General features: G+C 44.9%; 1 protein-coding gene across 1 annotated transcript; it reads right to left on the bottom strand.

Moving 5' to 3' along the window:
- Window positions 1-1,928: 1,928 nt before the first annotated feature.
- LOC134338328 (basic phospholipase A2 acanthin-2-like) lies at window positions 1,929-8,212 on the bottom strand. Its single transcript, XM_063034082.1, has 4 exons — window positions 8,169-8,212; window positions 7,913-8,072; window positions 6,551-6,675; window positions 1,929-2,669 (listed from the first exon to the last, which is right to left on the bottom strand). The coding sequence occupies exons 1-4, from the start codon at window positions 8,200-8,202 to the stop codon at window positions 2,551-2,553; spliced, it is 438 nt and encodes a 145-aa protein (XP_062890152.1). The 5' UTR covers window positions 8,203-8,212; the 3' UTR covers window positions 1,929-2,550.
- Window positions 8,213-22,549: the final 14,337 nt, after the last annotated feature.

The following is a 22,549-nucleotide window of genomic DNA, read 5'->3' as shown; positions in this document are numbered from 1 at the left end:
GTCCCCACCAACAGTACTCAAACAGGAGTAGTTATTGTCAAGGGGTACAGCCACAGGGGTACTCTCTAGCCTCTGACTCCTGCCCTTTCCTCTCCTGACTGTTACCCTCTTATCTGTCAGCTGAGGCTCTGGTGTGACTACCTACCTATTGCTCCTCTCTATCACCTCATTCTCCCTGACCAGACGTAGGTCATCGAGCTACATCTCCAGTTCCCTAACGCAGTCCCTAAGGAGCTGCAGTTCGATGCACCTGGCACAGATGTGGCCGTCTGGGAGGCTGGGAGTCTCCTGGACTTCCCACATCTGACACCTAACACAGAACACCGGCCTCACACACATTCTTCCCGTCTGTATTCAATACAGGCAACCTACATTGCCTTGACCCAGTATTGCCAAAGCCCTGTTGAGCCAAAGCGTTCCTACTCTGCCTCCCTCCACTCTGTCACACGCTCTGTAAAGCTGTCTCCTTTTAAACTCTTTCAATATTCTCACTGGCTGATGTCCATGCGCCTACGCAGTCATTCCCTGATCAAACCGCTGAAGAAATGAGTCTTGAATACCTGCTGTCTATTTTTCTCTTTTCTCTCATCTCTCTATCTGTATCTCTCTCCCTCACGCATTCCTTCCCTTCTTTCTTTATCTCTTCATCTCTCTCCCTCTTTCTCTCACTCCTTCCCTCTTTCTCTCCGTCTTTCTCTTTCTCTCTCTCACTTCATCTCTCTCCCTCCCTCTCTCTCTCACTTCTTCCCTCTTTCTCTCTGTCTTTCTCTTTCTCTCTCTCACTTCATATCTCTCTCCCTCCCTCTCTCTCTCTTTCTCACTCTTTCTCTATCTCTCTCTCCCCCACTTTCCCTCCCTCTATTTGTAACTCCATCAATTCCACAGCAGTCAGAAGCTAAAACAGGAGTGAGTCCTTGCACAAGCTCTCGAAGTCACCTACTTCTGTTCTCTTCCATGAAAGTACCAGGTGACAGGCATCAGATGCTTCACAACCAGAATCAGGTTTAATATCACCGGCCTATGTCGTGAAATTTGCTAACCTTGCAATGCAATACCTGATAATTGCTTAATGGGAATTTGGGAATGGTGAACTGACTTCAGAACAGGGCACCCTGCCTGGAATTTGGAAAGATGTTGATGTTTGACCTACTCCAATGGGGCAGACACCAGACTCATTGTGTTAAACAGCCTGGCCACTTCCAATTGACCCCATTTGCTGAGGGACGTCTAAGGTCCCCTTTAACGCTTTCCCCTCTTGTCTTAATTCTGTGCCCGCTAGTTTGAGAGAAGGCAGCATCCATCATTGAGGATGCCCACCACCCAGGACATGCCCTCTTCATGCTATTACTGTCAGGAAGGAGATACAGAAGCCTGAAGGCACACACTCAGTGATTCAGGAACAGCTTCTTCCCCTCTGCCATCCGATTCCTCAATGGACATTGAACCCATGAACACTAACTCACTACTTTGTTATTTCTGTTACAGTATTTTATACTACTTGTTTTACCTTAACTATTTAACAGACATATAGATACCAAATGCCACTCAGGTTAATTCTCTATATTTATTTATCATGTATGGCATTGTACTGCTGACGTAAAGTTACGACATATGCCGGTGATGTTAACCTGATTCTGATTCTGACCCTGTAGTACAACCTCATTAAGGTGATCACTGCCGTCTTACTTCTGGTTCAGTGTTGGAAATTCATTTGGTGCTCTACTTGTTTATAAGCACATGGGTGGTGGGGAGTGGGGAGGGGTGGTAATGGAATAGGTGAAGGTTTTGTCTGAGTTGTTCCTGTGGGATGGAAACACTCCAGGAGAAGTCCCAGCCTGTGCTTCCCGTCCTTTGACTGGTTTTCCTCGTTGTGGTACATGTGGTGTGATACAAGAGTGAGACGCCAGGCATGTTTCAATGCTCTCAAATCAGGTTTAATTGATTATAGAAGATACATGCCCATCACCTTAATATCATGAGTGGCACCAGCAACGTCATTGCAAACAATCTCCGAGTATAATCACAACTGTATTTCCAAGTGCAGCTTCCAATCATTATTGTGTTTAGACGCCCTGTAAGGAACCAACTGAGCATCTGTTGTGGGCCATCGCAAAGTTTTCATCACCTTGATGTGATCAGATTTTTCCTCAGGTTCCACAGCTGAGGCTTTAAGGAAAGCCTGGGCTGCGGGAATGATTATCATCCCAGTTAAATTTATTCCTGGTTGTTGAATGGGATTTGTTTTAGTGAAAATATCGGCAAAATGGACATGATACTTTCAGATTTTGGTTTATAAAGTAACCAGTATGTGCTTTCATTGCGAGAAAGATTAAAGTGATGAAAATCTTTATCTTTCTGAGTGGCACAAATAATGTAAGACAGGATAAGGGGTGTTGGATTTAAATCAGATTATTGATTATAGTAACATAGTTAATATGGAGTTCAAAGATGTTTGAGTTCCTGGAAATAAAACAGATGACACAATTTGGAAGGAAAGTATTCGTTGGATAAAGTCAAGAAAAATCATAACCACATGGTCAGATCGACCTCCTATTTGCACCGAGATTGACTGATGCCTTTATTCTTAGGGTTGTATTTTGCTTTCGAGAAGCAGATGGACGCCTTTCGATCACATTCACAGATAAACTTCGCGCAGTGATAATTACCACCTGAAAGGAAGCATATTGAAAATAATCCATTATACTAATGATACAGTATTTGCCTTGGATTATGAAAGAATGAAAGATAATTTTAAATTTTAATATATTTTGATAATTCAACTTCCATCTATATATTATGTGCAACATTCTAATCTTTATATAAATGTTCTGTAAATCGTTTAAAATACTAATTGTAATTTGGGTTTTTACTTTCATTGTGATGACCTCATCAGTTCTAGAGTCAATGGATCCTTTTAAACTGATGTGAGACATGCATTGACATCAGAATAACAAATCCTGTGAAGATCTACACCACTATCATAGCTGAATCTAGAATTCTAGAAAAGTCCCTGGTGACCCCCAGCCCTTCACCACTGATGTGGCCCCAAGCAGCAGCCTTGGATCTTGCCTCTGACTCTGAGGTTTCAGTCCCACTGCAGTGACATTAACACAAACTGGAAGAGTGATATTCCACTGTGCTCCTGAGGGAGAAGTGACCCATCTCTCTCTCTCTCCTGACTGTTAAACTGAGCATATTTTTCATCTGTCTGGTGAGGAGATTGTATGTAACAAAAGAGCTTGGGAGAAACCTCTTTTAATGTGATCAGAATTGTCTTGCAAATATCAGCTTAGATATTTTATCTGGTCATGGCTCCATTGGGATCTTGCTGCAAACAAACTGGTCACAACATTTCTATTGAATTCTGTAAAATGCTGAGATGAAGTGATGCAAAAATATTCCTCCTTTTATTCATCTGAATCCATTTTCTGTGGGTTGAATTTTGAAACCACAGCAGGGATCACAGGACAGATATGGAGAAGGTGTTTCCTGTAGTGATGGGAAATAGAATCAGGGGTCACTGGCGCAGATTAAGGGCAAACCATTGAGGATTCAAACTGGGGGAAGATCCTGTGCCAGAGGGCTGTGGATGTCATGAATTCACTCAAAACTGAAGCTGATTGAAATTGATAAATTGGAGGAATCTGGGAATATTGAAATAAGTCAGGAAAAATTGTTGAGCAAGAAGATAAACCTATATCTTGACAAATAGTGCAGCAGGCTTTCAGGGCAAATATTTACTCAATCTACTATTTCAAATGATTTTTGATGGTGTCAGTGCTCCCAGACGGTACTTACTCATCAATAATGCTCAGTTCATAATTTGCTCTCTGCATATGATCCAGCAATATCTGGGCCCTGACCACTAGCTGGTGAGTAACAGTGACAACACACACGTGTCAGACAATAACCATCTTCAAATAAGGAGCGTAATTCAGCCATCTTTCACGTTCATAGAGTCGTAAAGGTTTTGCAGCTCTGAGCCAGGCTCTTCGGCCCAACTCATCCATGCTGACCCACTGTCTTTCTATGCTATCCCGTCTGCCTGAACTTGGCCCAGATCCCTCTGAAGCTTTCCAACTATCTTTGAAATATTGTAATTGTTCCCATCTGCTTTGCACCTTCTACATACCCAGCAGCCTCTGTGTGAACAAGTTGTTCCTTTTAAATCTTTTTCTACTCCCACGTTAAACCTCGACCTCTAGTTTTAGACTTTGCTGCCTTGGAAAAGGGCTGCGATTGTTTATTTTATCTATGCCTCTGATAATTCTCAGGTGTATAGTCTTCCTTGGATTGCTTACCCTTTATGTCCCATAAGCTGCCTCAGGAAGGAGTTGTCCAGTATTAAGGACCCTCACCACCCAGTACATGCCCTCTTCTCATTGTTACCGTCAGGAAGGAGGTACAGAAGCTTGAAGGCACACACGTCAAGACCAGCTTCTTTCTCTCTGCCATCTGATTTCTAAATGGACATTAAACTTATGAACACTACCCCATTACTTTTTTATTTCCTTTTTTTGTACTATGTATTTAATTTAACTATTTAATAAACATATGTGTAATTACTGCCATTCAGTTTATTTCTGTATCTATCAGGAGTGGAGAGAATGGGCAATTTCAAGTTCCTGGGTGTCAATATCTCTGAGGACTTAACCAGGTCACTACATATTGATGCAGCTACAGAGAACATAGAAACATAGAAACATAGAAACCCTACAGCACAATACAGGCCCTCGCCCATAAATCTCTGCAGAACATGTCCTTACCTTAAATATTACCTAGAGTTACTCATAGCCCTCTATTTTTCTAAGCTCCATGTATCTATCCAGGAGTCTGTTAAAATACCCTACCGTGGGACTTCCGCCTGCAGCTCAATGGAGTAATACATAAATTTTGTGGCTGCCTTTAATCCCTCCTTTTCCCCAGTCTAAACTTTGAATTATTCAACTTTTATTTTCTGGATCTTGGCGGGAAATAGCTCTCATCATGTCGTATCCTTTAAGAAGCGGAAAACAGCTTTTTGAACCCAGCAATGGAAAGGGAAAAACTTCGAATGTAAAATCAGAAGATATGAAATCAGAAGATATGCCTGTCTGGGCTGAGCGTTTGGAACGTGCGTTGATGGGTCTCGACAAGGAAATAGACAATAACACTTCTGAGTTGAAGTCGTTCCGACTGAGTTTACAGACTATTGAGGAAAATATTGTTTCCTTGAATACTGAGTTTAAAGAATCGAAACATCAGATTGCAGATATTTCAACCCGATTGGAACAGGCTCAACGTAAAATTGTCCATTTAGACGTAAGGTTGCGTAGGAATAACATTCGTATTGTGGGTCTTGAAGAAGGCTTCGAGAATGGGAATTTATTGGATTATTTTGCCAACCTGTTTCAATCCCTGTTCCCGGATATTCTATCTCAGCCTCCCGATATTGAAAGAGCTCACAGAATTTTCACTTCGTCAGATAAAGCTCGACCAATTTTAGTCAACATTCTTCGCTTTAAAGTTAAAGACCAAATCATAAAATGTGAAAGAAAACAGAAAGTTTTAAAATTTAACGGTTCCGAGATCCGTTTTTATGAAGATTATCCATGGGAAGTTATGGAACAACGGATCAAATTGATATCGGTCATGAAGATCGCTCACGAAAAAAGACTCTTTCCATCCCTGAGATACCCAGCGAGATTAAAGTTATTTCCTAAAGATTCTACCCCTCGTGTCTTCTTGGATCCCCAAGTGGCATCGGATTTTGTCAACTCTATTGTGGAATCGGCTGATGTATGAAGGATATTCGAGTTTCTGAATAATTTTCTGAAAGAAAACAGGCTTTGAAGATTTCGGTAAACTGAAGATATCCTTTGATATTACTTAAAGAAGAGGTGATCTTCCTGGTTTGACTAAAGAATGACTTTTTTTAAAGACTGTTTAGTATACGGAGTGTATTAATACAGCGGATAGATTGTGAACTGGTTTGATTATCTGTTTCTATTTTTCTTTTTCTTTATTAATTAAGTGATAGTTTGCTTACAGTTTATATAGGCTTTTTTCTTATATTGCGGTGTGTTTAGTAATAGATAATTAGCTTTGGTTCTTTTGTTAAATAAGGTAGTAAGTTAAAGAATGATGGCGCTGCTTTTCTCTTTTTAGAGATTAAACTCTTTGGTTTATAGTATTGCTCTGACGTCTTTGGAGACTGTTTTCGCATTCCCTTAGTTTATTTTCAATGATTAAGTATCAACATTTTTTTCTTTGCTGGTCTTTCTTATCTTAAGGTTATGTATTTTCGTTGTAATGGGGAGGGGGGAATTGGGAGAAAAAACTTTTACCATCCAGACATGGAACATAACCCGTTCCTCCATCATCACTGGGTCTGAATGCTGGAGCTTCAGCACAAGAGCATTGTGGGAGAACCATCACCAGGGCAACTCCAGTGGTTCAAGATGGCAGCTCACCAGCACCTTCACAAAGACGATGAGGGATGGACAAAAGTTGCTGACCATGGAAGCAGAGGTAAAAATTAGACAATGAGGCACTCTCTGATCATACTCACTATCACATTCGATTTTCCCCTTTGAGCAGCTCCAGTGGTAATATACCATTTTGGGTGAAAGGACAGTTCTGCACTTCTCTTTATTCTCAGCATCACCATAACAGTTGTCATGGGTCTGGCAGCACCTGTAAAATCACAGATAACGTTTAGTAGAAAACTCATGGACTAGAGTTAACAGAACACTGTTACAGCAGCCTCCAGTGTCAGACACTTCCCATGTAGAGCTAAGAGTCAGGAGGTGATCTGAGCTGAGGGTAACTGAGCAGGCTCATATCGTACCAGGGAGTTGGGGAGGAGCTTCACAGTGGGATGTGGAATCAGGATCTGTGGGGACTCAGGCAGGAATGTGGAAAAGAATTCCTCCAAGTGACATGACCACAATAGACCTGAGAAGGTGACCAATGCTTATTTTTTCCCTTTTTCTATGGATTGTGTGTGTTCAACACCCAACAACAAGCAACAGACGGATCGACCAGCTGGTTGCCCTCTCTCCTTCCCTTCCTCGCTCCCTTACTAAGGTAGCTACTGGGTCATGGTTCTCTCTTGTGCTGCCATGATTGAATCCCCTGTTCAATCCTCCAGAAGGACAGAATCCTCCCTAGGAGCAGCTGCTCTGTCCTCGGTGTGTTCCACTACACAGTCCTGAACTCCAGTACAGACCGGTGGCACTGCAAACCCAGCACTACCCTCTGTACCATCACTGGGGCTCTGAAGTCAACAGGCACTGAGTGTCTCCCAGCCCTAGCAAGTGTCATTGTCCTCCCCCACCCTCAGCAGGAAACCTTCAGCCCCAGCTGCACCAATCTGTGATCTGTCTCTCGTGATCACTGCAGGACAGACGGCATATCCTGATCACTGCTCACATCTCAGAAACCACCACTGGAGAGGCTCCAGCAAATCAACTTGCTAAAACCACGGTGCAAAAAATTCTTCAACAGAGACCGCATTACCAACTCAATGGAGCCAATTTCAGGACTGAAAGTGACACCAAGCAGAAAATTAATACACGGCCATATCTGCACCAACGGAAACTTAACTCCAGTCGGAGTACTGACAACTACAGCAAAAAGCAGATTGTGAGATATACCTTCAGCAATTGCCCTCTCTGATTATTTCCAGGACACACAGCCAGTATTTGTGTGGCCACAGCAGGCACCATAACCTGGCTGCGAACCCCATGACATCAATTGTCACTCACTACCACCATCAGAAACATATTTCACATTGGGAGATTTAATGGGGTATTTTGAAGCTTCAGTGAAGATTTAGTCCTGCTGCCTCTGACAATGAATGAGAACATTTCTCTGTCCCTGGACTCCAATGGATGGTAACTGGCTCTGTAGAGATCGTCTGTCCACCTACCGGTCAAGGTCATCCACTGGTGTCCCAGATCCACCAGGTCCACAGTAACAGCCGTAGTTATTGAATTGCAGTGGTGAAGTGATGCTTGGGTTGGCACAGTTAATCATTCCACCGAACTGAATGAGGTTCCTGAACTGAATGGAAGTGCTCCCAGCACCAGCTACATCAGGAGAGAGAGGAACAGACAGACACAAACAGGTTAGAACATGAAGCAACCAACATCAAAGTAAGGCTCACTCGAGGAGAGTCTCCTTACCTGAGAGCAGAAGCAGGACAAACAGGCCCAACATTGTCGTTTGCTCTTCCCTGTCCTGGAAATCACACTTGTGAGTTTCAGTCCCTGGATTATATATCGGGAGCTGATAACATGGATAAGATAAAGACAAACTCTCATGTTGATACAGCTGGTCTCTATTTGACTGAGCTGGAGAGACAGAGCCAATCCTGACTGCTTCCGACTCTTCTCAGTGTGTGTGTGTGAATTTACATGTGTATGTGTGTGTGCGTGTCCACGACTGTGTGTCCACATGTGTTAATTTACATGTATGTGTGTGTATGTGTCCACGTATGTGTTTGAGTGTGTGTCAATATACGTGTGTGTGTGTGTGTGTGTGTGTGTGTGTGTGTGTGTGTTTGTGTGTGTGTGTGAGAGACGGTGTTCTATTTTGAGTGTGCATAACTAACCCAAATGTGATCATGATGGGTCTCACTGATTGAAACATAGACACTAAACAGAGTCCACGACAGGGGTGATGGGCTGGAATTGTCATGGCACGAACTCTCGATAATTGGTATGAGAGTATGGAGAGGATATGGTGACCACCTCTGAAAATGAGACAAGTCGCTGTGGGACTTGCCCTGTGATTTCCATGAGGTGGTGCTCTTCCTGGGGATTGGTGACTATGGTGGTGTCCCCAGTCAATAAAAGAACCCCTCCCACCCTCCTTCCTCCAGCTCCACTTTCCAGAGAGTGTTTGGGGACTGAATCAACAGAACCCCCTGTACTGAAAAACAAAATGCATTAATTTCTGCACACTCTCGGCAGATACTGAACACACTGTGCCCTTTCCAACTTCATTGCTACAGCGAGGGATGATTTTACATTGGTGCTGCTGTGCAGACCCTCAGGGGCATAAATAGACCCTTGGGGCCTCATTCTTCACATTAATCTAACATAGTTCTGAGCGATCTCATGTGTGACCACCCACACTCTGTATGCTAGGACACAGTCACAGGCAGTACATGTATGTGATGATACTGGGTGTATCCATTTTATGATGATTGCTTATGAAGACATGTAGCCCTCTTTTATTGTCATTTAGTAATGCATGCATTAAGAAATGATACATTATTTCCTCCGGTGTAATATCACAAAACACAGGACAAACCAAGACTGAAAAAAACTGACAAAACCACGTAATTATAACATATAGTTACAAACAGTGCAATAATAACATAACTTGATGAGATGTCCATGAGCACAGTAAAGTTCAAAGTCTCCCAAATGTCCCACATCTCACGCAGAGGGGAGAAGGAAGAAAAACTCTCCCTTCCATGCCCGACCACGGTCCGACTCTGAGTCATCCGAAAATTTCGAGCTCCGATCAGCTCTCCGACACTGAGTACTGAGCACCATCTCTGTCCAAACGATTCGACCTCCTTCTCGGTCGCCAGGTCGCCAAAAGCAGGCAAGGACAGGGATATTGAGGCCTAGCCTCCGAAAGATTCCTGACCGCACAGTAAAGACAGCAGCGAACGGGCGTTTCAGAAATTTCTCCAGATGTTCCTCTGTGCTTTCCCGTCCATTCTCCACTTTCAATGAGGCCACTTTCAATGAATTATGGATCCCTTTGCTCCACCGCACTCTTCTGTGCCCTACCATTCGGTGAGCTGCCTCCTAACCCTGCACCGGAAGACCAAACGCTCTCTTGAACTCAACCACAAGTTGGTGGAAGGACTGAGCTGTAGGGGGAACCTTGTTCTCACAGAGCATTGAACAGGTGAATGGAGTCCGAGTGATTCACCACGTACGCACATCATCACTGAACCGACTTGGCTGGGCTTGGAAAGTCAGCTCACACTGGGTCATAAACTTCCTGCAGCCATTAGGGTCACCGGAGTATCTGCCTGGTGGAGGGATGCTCGGCTCTGATCCAGAATCTGCTGAGGGAATGGCTGAGACTGTGATGGGGAAGATGTGGGACATCCCGGAGTAGGATCATCGGTGCTGAAGGCTGTAAATTGCAGGCTCTATCCCTCCAGAAACGTTTTTAAGGTGAAAACATACGTAAAAGAAATAAAAAAGCTTTTTGCTTGCCATCTGGAAGATGTCGACTATAGGAACCTTGTACGCTGGCGCCATCTTGACCACTTTTTTCATGTTCTGAATTGCTAGAAAGTGGGTGAATGATCCATCAGGACTCAGAGTGTCAGTCTACGGTGATCCAGATCAGAAACATTGAATAGGTTCCAGAGCATCAGTCAGCTCTCCCATCCAGGATGGGGAAGTTCATTCCGATCACGTAGATGGACTGCTTCAAGTATCAGCAGAGTTGTGTCTCACATCAGAATATTTCTCCTGTTGTTCCTTGTGCCACCTTGGTCAACATAATGTCTTCACTTCCCTGGTCTTCTCCTGGCCTGGTCTGCCTGATCCTTCAGACTGTATTCCCCATTCGTCATCAGCAATGGAGAATCAGAGGGACAAAGTGAACATTCATCGTTAGTGGATGGTCTGGTGCCCCAACACTGCGTGTGGGACTGGGAAAAGGTTGAATCATGTGGCTACACTCTCTATGGTTCCTGATGGGACTGCACTAGGTTAGCAGGGACACAGATGTTGTTATTTGGTTTCCACTCCGGCCATCTTGTCTACCTGGGAGTAAACCGTGCTCATTTAGGCAAATCCAGTTTCCTTACTACAGCCGTCTTCAGTGACGACAGGAGAAACAATTCTTTCTCTGGGATCTCACAGTCAGCAATGAATTGCTCTTCTTTGGTGCAACTCCAGTATGATTTGGGTTGTTTCCAGTGTGCCTTCGCAGTTCTTGAATCAGAATCAGGTTTAATATCACGGACGTACGTCGTACAGTATATATGTCAGATGTCATGGTCAACCTCTCAAAACACTTCATCACAGTGGATGTGAGCGAAGGACTTGATGAAGTCCCTCATTCATTCTATTGTGGTTGTTGGATTTTCTGAGTATGCCCGCAAGAAAATGAATCTCAAGCTTGTATATAGTGCATATATATACTTTGAACTTTGAAATTTAATAGCTACGTACAAGACTTAAGATCTTGGCTTGTTTCGGACAATAAAATGGGTATACCCGATATCATCACGTTCACTCCTGACATGGTTTTGTTTCTGCCTCTCCGTGTCCTAGGGTGTGGAGTGTGTGTGGTCACACATTTGGATGCTTAATGCTCTGTTAAACTGATGTGTAGACTGGTGCCCTGTGGGTGTCTTTATGCCCAAACAGGGCTGTAAAACTGCCCCTTTGTGATACCCTCCCTCAATTTGACAATAAAGTTGCAAGGGTCAAGTTTTGAACAGTCAGTTTCGGGCACGTGCTGAGTTGGGGGCAATTTAGGTTTCAGTGGGTGATATTTGTTGGACCTGTCCCCAAACTCTCTCTGGAAAGTGGAGCTGGAGGAAGGAGGGTGAGAGGGGTTCTTTTATTGATGGGGTCACCACCATAGTCACCAATCCCCAGGAAGAGCATCACCTCCCTCTCCATCCCTCCATGACTCTTCCCGTTCACACCTGAAAGTTCCTTAATCTTTAGGGCACAGAAAATGAGGCTGCATCATCACTACAGCTGCCATTCAGTGACAATTTTCGTCTTATAAGTTTGACCCCATTTGGTCGAGGTTCACATTGTGCTCAGGAGTTGAGATGAAGCAGGAAATATAGCTTATGACCTGTTCAACCCAATACCTCAAACACCAACCCAACACCCCGACAACTCCCACCTTCACCCACATTTCATCCCATTGTAAATCAACATTTTCTCACAAGTCAGCCAAAAAACCCAGTGCTTCAACTTGGGTTGTTTCAGTACAAATTCCGATTGTTATTGGTCAGAACTATTCATTCATGTTCGGTGAGATAAAGATGAGCAGGTGTGTATATTTGCATGGAATGAGATTCTAGATCTTCTTCAGAAGAATTAGGGATTTGCATTGTATTCATATCCAGTATGTATGGGGAACTGTTTATATGGAGCTGTGCGTGACTGGAATGGAATTCAGATCAATTCCTCTGAATTGATTAGTATAGATAACTGACTAAAAAAAATATTGTTCTTATGATGTGGGGAGAAGGTCAAAAGACATGCAGGTGCTTTACACCAGGAATCATTCTACATGATGGAAGACTGTTAAAAGCTTAACTTTTCAGTGAATTGAAACAAGGTCGTCAAAGAAAAAGAAGAATGCAAAATGGCTGTGGCTCAGACACATATCTTAACGTCTGAAATCTGTAGGAATGCTGGAGGTTATTAATCCTGCAGACACATCCAGACACCCCAAATCAAACAAAACTGAATGGTCTTCATGTTTTATCATTTTCCAATCTCTGGTTCTGAAACCTCCTCATGCAACTCACAGGGCAAGTCCCACAGTGACTCGTCTCATTTTCAGAGATGTCACCACATCCTCGCCATATTGTGATACCAATTATCGAGAGTTCGTGTCGTGACAATTCCAAAACATCACCGTCTTGTTCTGTATTCAGTGTCTGTGTGTCAATCAGTGAGACCAGCCGTAATCCTATTTTGATCAGTCACACACACTCGTAAAGAACATACTCTCACACATGCACACAAAGACACAAATGCAAACAGTCATGAACACAGAGACACTGTCCTACAAACACACAAACACACACACACAACCATACACACACTCAAACACACACACACACACCACACTATCCACTATTATGCCCCTCCACATGTTCATAAATCCTGCCTCTCAGGATCTTCTCTATAGACTTACCAACCACTGAAGTGAGACTCACTGTTCTACAATTTCCTGGGCTATCTCTACTCCCTTTCTTGAATAATGGAACAACATCTGCAACCCTCCAATCCTCCAGAACCTCTCCCGTCCCCATTGATGATGCAAAGATCATTGCCAGAGGCTCATCAATCTCCTCACTCACCTCCCAGAGTATCCTGGGGCATATCTTGTCTGGTCCCAGTGACTTATCCAACTTGATGCTTTCAAAAAGCTCCAGTACATCCTCTCTCTTAATGTTTACATGCTCAAGCTTTTCAGTCCACTGTAAGTCTTCCCTACAATCACCAAGACCCTTTTCTGCAGTGAATACTGAAGCAAAGTACTCATCAAGTACCTCTGCTATCTCCTCCAGTTCCATACACACTTTTCCACTGGGGTTTTCCTTAATCCTCTCCTCTATGGCTTTCTCATGGCACCTTCTGGCTCTCCTAATTTCATTTTTAAGCTGCTTCCTGCTTGACTTATAATCTTCTACATCTCTATCATTACCTAGTTTTTTGAACCTTTCATAAGCTCTTCTTCTTGAGTAGATTTACAACAGCCTTTGTACACCACGGTTCTTGTACCCTACCATCCTTTCCCTATCTCATTGGAACGTACCTATGCACAACTCCACGCAAATATCCCCTGAACATTTGCCGCATTTCTTCCGTACATTTCCCTGAGAACATCAGTTCCCAATTAACACTTCCAAGTTCCTATCTGATGGCCTCATATTTCCTCTTACTCCAATTAAAAACTTTCCTAACTTGTCTGTCCTATCCCTCTCCAATGCTATGGTAAAGGAGATAGAATTGTGATCACTATCTCCAAAATGCTCTCCCACTGAGAGATCTGACACTTGACCAGTTTATTTCCCAATGCAGATTAAGTACAGCCTCGCCTCTCATAGGCTTATCTACATATTGTGTCAAGAAAACTTCTTGAATACACCAAACAAACTCCACCCTATCTAAACCCCTCGCTCTAGGGACATGCCAATTGATATTTGGGAAATTAAAATCTCTGACCTCGACAACCCTGTGTTACGTACCCCGTAACTGGGTTGCCAAACCAGCAGAAATTGATCACTCAGTTGGAGTCTGGGTTACTAGAACTAAGAAAGTTTTATTAAAGAAACAAGCAACACAGTAATCGAAAGGATAATAAATGCAACAGTTCAGCAATGATAAACGCACATGTGCACAGAATTAAGATAACAGCATCAATCAAGCTCTATCGTTGTCTAGGGGTAAATGACCAAATTTCAAAGTGACTCAAAGTTCAGTCCAGTTTAGTAGTTCAGTTCGCAGTAATCGTTGCCATGGCGATGGACAACGTGGGGGAAGAGAGAGAGAGAACAGGAACAACTCATCATTCAGACACGGCTTCACTCACAGACCAGCGAGATGGCTCACAAGCAGCTTTTGGGCGGGTCCTTGGTGATGTCACCTGAGGTCACCGACTGTGACCCCTCCTCCAGATGCGGTCGATCCTCTGCAGTGAACCCGGCACCCAGGCAAGGGCGGACACACACCGGGTTCCCGCTGATCGTACCTTTACACCCTGGCCGTTGTCTGGTACTCCCACCGACTCGTGAGAGGCGTACCGCTTCCAGGGTCTCGTTACCTCGGGTGGCGTGTGTGTCCTGCCTTAGCAAACCGGTCCCTTTTTATCCCCCTGCTGGGGCATCGCCTGTCCACCACTTCAAACAGTTCAAGGTTCAAAGGGGGGAGCCGCTCCAGACAGCTCTCTCTCCCCCGTCCCTTCATTACACATCTCCAGACGCTGCTCCATTGTTCCTTATCTCTCCTTCCCCTGAGGGCAGGTGGCAGACCACTTGCTGATGTCACTGATGCTAACCTAGGCCAGCAAACATCTTAATTTTATGTGTATTCTCGTCACACTTCCCCCCTTTTAAGGATTTTTACCGGGAGGTAAAAATTACAAACATGAATACATTATTTGATACATACACAAATATACATCTTTATCAGCTATTTGGCTAACACAGCGAGTTTGAAGCTTGTCAACACCTTGACAGACAGTCATCGCGTTTTCTGTTCCTTTTACACGTGTTATTAATAATCCCTTAGACCAGGCTCCAACTCAGCAAACTTCATAGTGGCCATAAACACTGATGAATTGCGACCAATGTAACCTCTCATTTGGTTTTGTCCCGGACCACAATAACAAGCGTCGTCCCATTCCGACTCAGTTTTCTCTCGCAAGGGCTTAGTAGGAGGGGGACGGGTATTGACCGCAGAGTTATTGCAAAACTTCCTGCAGTACCCCACCATCTCCAAGAGCCTTCTGAGGGCCCTCTTGTCTGTCGGGGTTGGGAGGTCAGCGATAGCCTGCACTGTAGCTTGCATCACTGCCAGCTGCCTCTGTGTCACCACAATTCCCAGGTAAGTGGCCCTCGTGTGGCCGAATTCATTTTTTTCAAGGTTCACTATCAAGCTGGCTTCAGACAGCCGTATTAAATTGCCAATACACACCTCTGTGTTCATCAGCCCTTTAGTCACTGAATTACTCATTATATATGAGTGTTCTTTACTAGGCTGCCCTATTGTAACAGATATCACCCAACGTCCCAGTTCTTTGCATTGCCTCGGGACAATCAAACACACGGGTGCGAGTCGTTTAATTACTTCTAAAGATTCGCTTTGTTCGGGGATTAAGGGAGAGACCTTATCAGTAGACCTGGCCAAAACAATAGCCTTCTCCCATCTGATCGATCCCAATCTAATCTTTTCAAAATTGTTTTTTCCTCTTATCAGGGGGCCCCTAGCTTCATTGATTTCCACGCTAACACCGACTAGGTTTGTTAGCATATCAAGAGCCGGTGACCGTCTCAGTTCGCGTCGGTCATGATCAGTAACATTTTTCCCCCTGGGCAGCCGGTAAATCTCTTTCATGATTCCACCAACTGTTTCCTCCAGCACCGCAAAATGTCCACCGGGGGGTACCTCGCGGGCCATGTTAAAAACCTCATCCCCATAACTCTTTTGCATCACCCCCCATTCCTCATCTGCGGGTACTGTACTTGATTTCCCTTTTTTCCTTAGCACTTCCTCCGCTACACAATAGCCTACTAGTTCCCTTGTTAAAGCTGTGTCAGAGAGAGCTGTCTCTGCCAAAACCATCAGACCCTCGTCTCGCTCCTGCGTCTGCACAAATTCTTTCCTGGCTATTGCTACGTCCGTCCCAGCTCCCTCACTACCTCTTGTCTCACTACACCCCGTCTCATACAAGGTTGGCAGAAATGTTTCAGCTAAATTCACTATCGCGGGCCCGTGATGAACCCGTGAGTCCATGGGCGGGGCCTCAATGCTGGCAGGCTGATCTGTCAATCTCACGACTGGGAACACGATTCCCCCGGCGATGTCATTACCGAGCAAGACTTCCACGTCTTTCATCGGTAATTCGGACCCCGATCGTGACTAGTCCAGAGACCAGGTTGCTTTGTAAGTGTATCTGGTGCAAAGGGACTGACTCTGTCCCTTCCCCAACACCTTTGACCTCTACCTCCCCAGTCTGGGTCTCTGAGCTAAACTCTAATACACTCTTCAGTATTAGTGACTGACACGCTCCCGTGTCTCTCCAGATCCGCACTGGAACTGGTTTTAACCCCTCCTTCACTGACACCAGTCCGGCCGGGATAAACCTCTCGCGCCCTTCCTGGACTTTTTCAGACCTGTCCTTCCCTAGCGGTTCGCTTAACAGCTCGATACAGCCATTCCAAATTTCCGCTTTTCCTTTCCCCGTCTCCTTCCTTGGGGCAGAGCACCTGGACGCAAAGTGTCCGGCTTTCCCACAATTATAACTTCCGAGACTTCCTACCAGACTGCTCCCGGTCTACCTTATCCTTTTCACTAGTCCCCGGCTTACTTTCTGACTTTTCCGGCGGACTCTCCCCGCCGTCCTGACTGCCCTTCTGGTAGCCTTTACTCGGGGCAAACTTCATTTTATGCGTCAACGCATACTCATCCGCTAACTTAGCAGTTGCGGCTAACGTGGCTGCCTCTTTCTCATCGAGGTAGGGTCTCATACCCTCAGGGACACAACCTTTAAACTGCTCAATCAGGATCAGTTGTAGCAGTCTGTCATAATCCCCCTCTACCCGCTTCGAGGCGCACCAGCGCTCACAATATGTCTGCATCTCACGGGCAAACTCCAAATACGTGCGGTCCCACCGCTTCCTCGCATTCCGGAACCTCTGCCGGTATGCCTCCGGGACCAACTCATAAATCCTGAGGATGGCCTCTTTCACCACCTCATACCTCTGGGCATCTTCCGCGGACAAAGCTGAGTAAGCTTGTTGGGCTTTCCCTTTCAGTACACTCTGAAGTAAGACAACCCACTTATCCCTCGGCCAGTCCTGACTTATAGCCACTTTTTCGAAGTGGAGAAAGTACCGATCCACGTCGGTATCGTCAAGTGGGGGAACCAGCCTAACCTCCTGGGTCGCCCGGAACCCTCCACCTTGGTTCGGCACGAGCCCCTGCTCGGCCCTTATCTTTAACTTCTCCAGCTCAAATTCCCTTTCCCTCTGTTTCCCTCTCTCTTCTCGCTCCCATTGCCTCTCTTTCTCCTCTCTCTCTAACTGTCTCTCTCTCTCTTTCTCTTTCTCCCGCCTTTCTAACTGCTTCTCTTCGTGTTCTAACTGCCGTACCCGGAACTCGTGCTCGAGTCTCAGTTTTTCAAGCTGTACCTGTACTGCGTCTCCAGCAGGTTTTTCAATAGACACCACCCCCAGCTCACCTTGGGGAAACACACCTTTAGATACATAGTGCTCTACAATAGCTCTGTGTATCTCCTCTCTCCTCATTGTCGACTTCACCTTAGCAAGATTCAACCGTTTGGCCACAGCTATCAATTCCGATTTCCTGGCATCCTCTAATGCCTCCAAGGTCGGCGCCTTTATAAATTCCTCAGCCTCCATTTCTGCTGTTTGTCTTTTCTTTCTTTCGGGAATTTTAACCCAATCAATTTACTCCGTCCCAAATTTAGCGTTCAAAATCCCGGACGAGAACCCCACTTATGTTACGTACCCCGTAACTGGGTTGCCAAACCAGCAGAAATGGATCACTCAGTTGGAGTCTGGGTTACTAGAACTAAGAAAGTTTTATTAAAGAAACAAGCAACACAGTAATCGAAAGGATAATAAATGCAACAGTTCAGCGATGATAAACACACATGTGCACAGAATTAAGATAACAGCATCAATCAAGCTCTATCGTTGTCTAGGGGTAAATGACCAAATTTCAAAGTGACTCAAAGTTCAGTCCAGTTTAGTAGTTCAGTTCGCAGTAATCGTTGCCATGGCGATGGACAACGTGGGGGGAGAGAGAGAGGGAATAGGAACAACTGATCATTCAGACACGGCTTCACTCACAGACCGGCGAGATGGCTCACAAGCAGATTTTGGGCGGGTCCTTGGTGATGTCACCTGAGGTCACCGACTGTGACCCCTCCTCCAGATGCGGTCGATCCTCTGCAGTGAACCTGGCACCCAGGCAAGGGCGGACACACACCGGGTTCCCGCTGATCGTACCTTTCCACCCTGGCCGTTGTCTGGTACTTCCCACCGACTCGTGAGAAGTGTACCGCTTCCAGGGTCTCGTTACCTCGGGTGGCGTGTGTGTCCTGCCTTAGCGAACCGGTCCCTTTTTATCCCCCTGCTGGGGTATCGCCTGTCCATCACTTCAAACAGTTCAAGGTTCAAAGGGGGGAGCCGCTCCAGACACCTCTCTCTCTCCCCCGTCCCTTCATTACACATCTCCAGACGCTGCTCCATTGTTCCTTATCTCTCCTTCCCCTGAGGGCAGGTGGCAGGCCACTTGCTGATGTCACTGATGCTAACCTAGGCCAGCAAACATCTTAATTTTATGTGTATTCTCGTCACACCTGTTATTACACTTTTCCAGAATCTGTCTCCATATCTGCTCTGCGATTTCTGTTTTACTATTGGGTGGTCTATAAAAAATACCCAGTAGAGTTATTAACCTCTTCCTGTTAGTAACTTCCACCACAGAGACTCGTAGACAATCCCTCCATGTCTTCCTCCTTTTCTGCAGCCGGGACACTATCTCTGATCAACAATACCACACCTCTTTTGCCTCCCTCCCTGTCCTTTCAGAAACATCTAAAGCCTGGCACTTGAAGTATCCATTCCTGTCCCTGCACCATCCTATTCTCTGTTACAGCCACAACATCATAGCTCCAAGTACTGATCCACACTCTAAACTTATCCGCTTTGTTCATAATACTCCTTGCATTAAAATAGACACATCTCAAACCGTCCATCTGATTGCATCCATTCTCTATCACCTGCCTGTCATCCCTCTCACACTGTCTCCGAGCTTTCTCTATTTGTGAGCCAGCCACCTCTTCCTCCAGCTCTTCAGTTTGGTTCCCACGCCCCCAGCAATACTAGTTTAAACTCCCACCAATAGCCTTAGCAAACCTCCCCGCCAGAATATTGTCACGTGGCACAGACAGTAATCCCGAGATTACTACCTTTGTGGTCCTGCTTCTCAAATCCCTTCCTAACTCCCTGTAGTCTGCTTTCAGGACCTCCTCCCTTTTCCTGCCTATGTCATTGGTACCAATATGTACCACGATTTCTGGCTGTTCACCTTCCCACTTCAGGATTTCGTGGATGCGATCAGGAACATCTCAGACCCTGGCACCTGGGAGGCAAACTGCCATCTGTGCTTCTTTGCTGCATCCACAGAAGCGCCTGTCTGACCCCCTAACTATAGAGTCCCCTATCACTGCTGCTATCCTCTTCCTTTCCCTACCCTTCTGAGCCACAGGGTCAGACTCTGTGCCAGAGGCATGGCCACTGTTGATTACCCCAGGTCGGTTGTCCCCATCAACAGTACTCAAACAGGAGTAGTTATTGTCAAGGGGTACAGCCACAGGGGTACTCTCTAGCCTCTGACTCCTGCCCTTCCCTCTCCTGACTGTTACCCTCTTATCTGTCACTTGAGGCTCTGGTGTGACTACCTACCTATTGCTCCTCTGTATCACCTCATTCTCCCTGACCAGATGTAGGTCATCGAGCTACATCTCCAGTTCCCTAAGGCAGTCCCTAAGGAGCTGCAGTTCGATGCACCTGGCACAGATGTGGCTGTCTGGGAGGCTGGGAGTCTCCTGGACTTCCCACATCTGACACCAAACAGAGAACACCGGCCTCACAGACATTCTTCCTGTCTGTATTCAATACAGGCAACCTACATTGCCTTGACCCATTATTGCCAAAGCCCTGTTGAGCCAAAGCCTTCCTACTCTGTCTCCGTCCACTCTGTCACACGCTCTGTAAAGCTGTCTCCTTTTAAACTATTTCAATATTCTCACTGGCTGATGTCCACACGCCTACGCAGTCATTCCCTGATCAAACCGCTGAAGAAATAACCCTTGAATACCTGCTGTCTATTTTTCTCTTTTCTTTCATCTCTCTATCTGTATCTCTCTCCCTCACCCTTTCCTTCCCTTCTTTCTTTTTCTCTTCATCTCTCTCCCTCTCTCTCTCTCCTTCCCTCTTTCTCTCTGTCTCTCTCTGTCCCTCTCTCTCTTCATATCTCTCTCTCTCCCTCTCTCTCTCTTTCTCACTCTTTCTCTATCTCTCTCTCTTTCCCTTTCCCTCCCTCTATTTGTAACCATCAATTCCACAGCAGTCAGAAGCTAAAACAGGAGTGAGTCCTTGCACAAGCTCTCGAAGTCACCTACTTCTGTTCTCTTCCATGAAAGTACCAGGTGACAGGCATCAGATGCTTCACAACCAGAATCAGGTTTAATATCACCGGCCTATGTCGTGAAATTTGCTGACTTTGCAATGCAATACCTGATAATTGCTTCATGGGAATTTGGGAAAGGTGAACTGACTTCAGAACAGGGCACCCTGCCTGGAATTTGGAAAGATGTTGATGTTTGACCTACTCCAATGGGGCAGACACCAGACTCATTGTGTTAAACAGCCTGACCACTTCCAATTGACCCCATTTGCTGAGGGACGTCTAAGGTCCCCTTTAACGCTTTCCCCTCTTGTCTTAATTCTGTGCCCGCTAGTTTGAGAGAAGGCAGCATCCATCATTGAGGATGCCCACCACCCAGGACATGCCCTCTTCATGCTGTTACTGTCAGGAAGGAGATACAGAAGCCTGAAGGCACACACTCAGTGATTCAGGAACAGCTTCTTCCCCTCTGCCATCCGATTCCTCAATGGACATTGAACCCATGAACACTAACTCACTACTTTGTTATTTCTGTTACAGTATTTTGTACTACTTGTTTTACCTTAAGTATTTAACAGACATATAGATACCAAATGCCACTCAGGTTAATTCTCTATATTTATTTATCATGTATGGCATTGTACTGCTGATGTAAAGTTATGACCTATGCCGGTGATGTTAACCTGATTCTGATTCTGACCCTGTAGTACAACCTCATTAATGTGATCACTGCCGTCTTACTTCTGGTTCAGTGTTGGAAATTCATTTGGTGCTCTACTTGTTTATAAGCACATGGGTGGTGGGGGGTGGGGAGGGGTGGTAATGGAATAGGTGAAGGTTTTGTCTGAGTTGTTCCTGTGGGATGGAAACACTCCAGGAGAAGTCCCAGCCTGTGCTTCCTGTCCTTTGACTGGTTTTCCTCGTTGTGGTACATGTGGTGTGATACAAGAGTGAGACGCCAGGCATGTTTCAATGCTCTCAAATCAGGTTTAATTGATTATAGAAGATACATGCCCATCACCTTAATATTATGAGTGGCACCAGCAATGACATTGCAAACAATCTCTGAGTATAATCACAACTGGATTTCCAAGTGCAGCTTCCAATCATTATTGTGTTTAGGCGCCCTGTAAGGAACCAACTGAGCATCTGTTGTGGGCCATCGCAAAGTTTTCATCACCTTGATGTGATCAGATTTTTCCTCAGGTTCCACAGCTGAGACTTTAAGGAAAGCCTGGGCTGAGGGAATGATTATCATCCCAGTTAAATGTATTCCTGGTTGTTGAATGGGATTCCCACGTGCTGCAGCATTGATGTTTTAGTGAAAATATCGGCAAAATTGACATGATACTTTCAGATTTTGGTTTATAAAGTAACCAGTATGTGATTTCATTTGGAGAAAGATTAAAGTGATGAAAATCTTTATCTTTCTGAGTGGCACAAATAATGTAAGACAGGATAAGGGGTGTTGGATTTAAATTAGATTATTGATTATAGTATCATAGTTAATATGGATTTCAAGGATGTTTGAGTTCCTGGAAATAAAACAGCTGACACAATTTGGAAGGAAAGTATTTGTTAGATAAAGTCAAGAAAAATCATAACCACATGGTCAGATCGACCTCCTATTTGCAGCGAGATTGACTGATGCCTTTATTCTCAGGGTTGTATTTTGCTTTCGAGAAGCAGATGGCCGCATTTCGATCACATTCACAGATAAACTTCGCGCAGTGACCATTATCACCTGAAAGGAAGAATATTCAAAATAATCTATTATATTAATGATATTTGCTTTGGATTATGAAAGAATGAAAGATAATTTTAAATTTTAATATATTTTGATAATTCAACTTCCATCTATATATTATGTGCAACATTCTAATCTT

This window comes from Mobula hypostoma, chromosome 27 (assembly GCF_963921235.1).
Source record: "Mobula hypostoma chromosome 27, sMobHyp1.1, whole genome shotgun sequence".
NCBI lineage: Eukaryota > Metazoa > Chordata > Chondrichthyes > Myliobatiformes > Myliobatidae > Mobula > Mobula hypostoma.
Note: the sequence above shows the minus strand (reverse complement) of the source record. Positions and strands in the feature narration are given on the sequence as shown.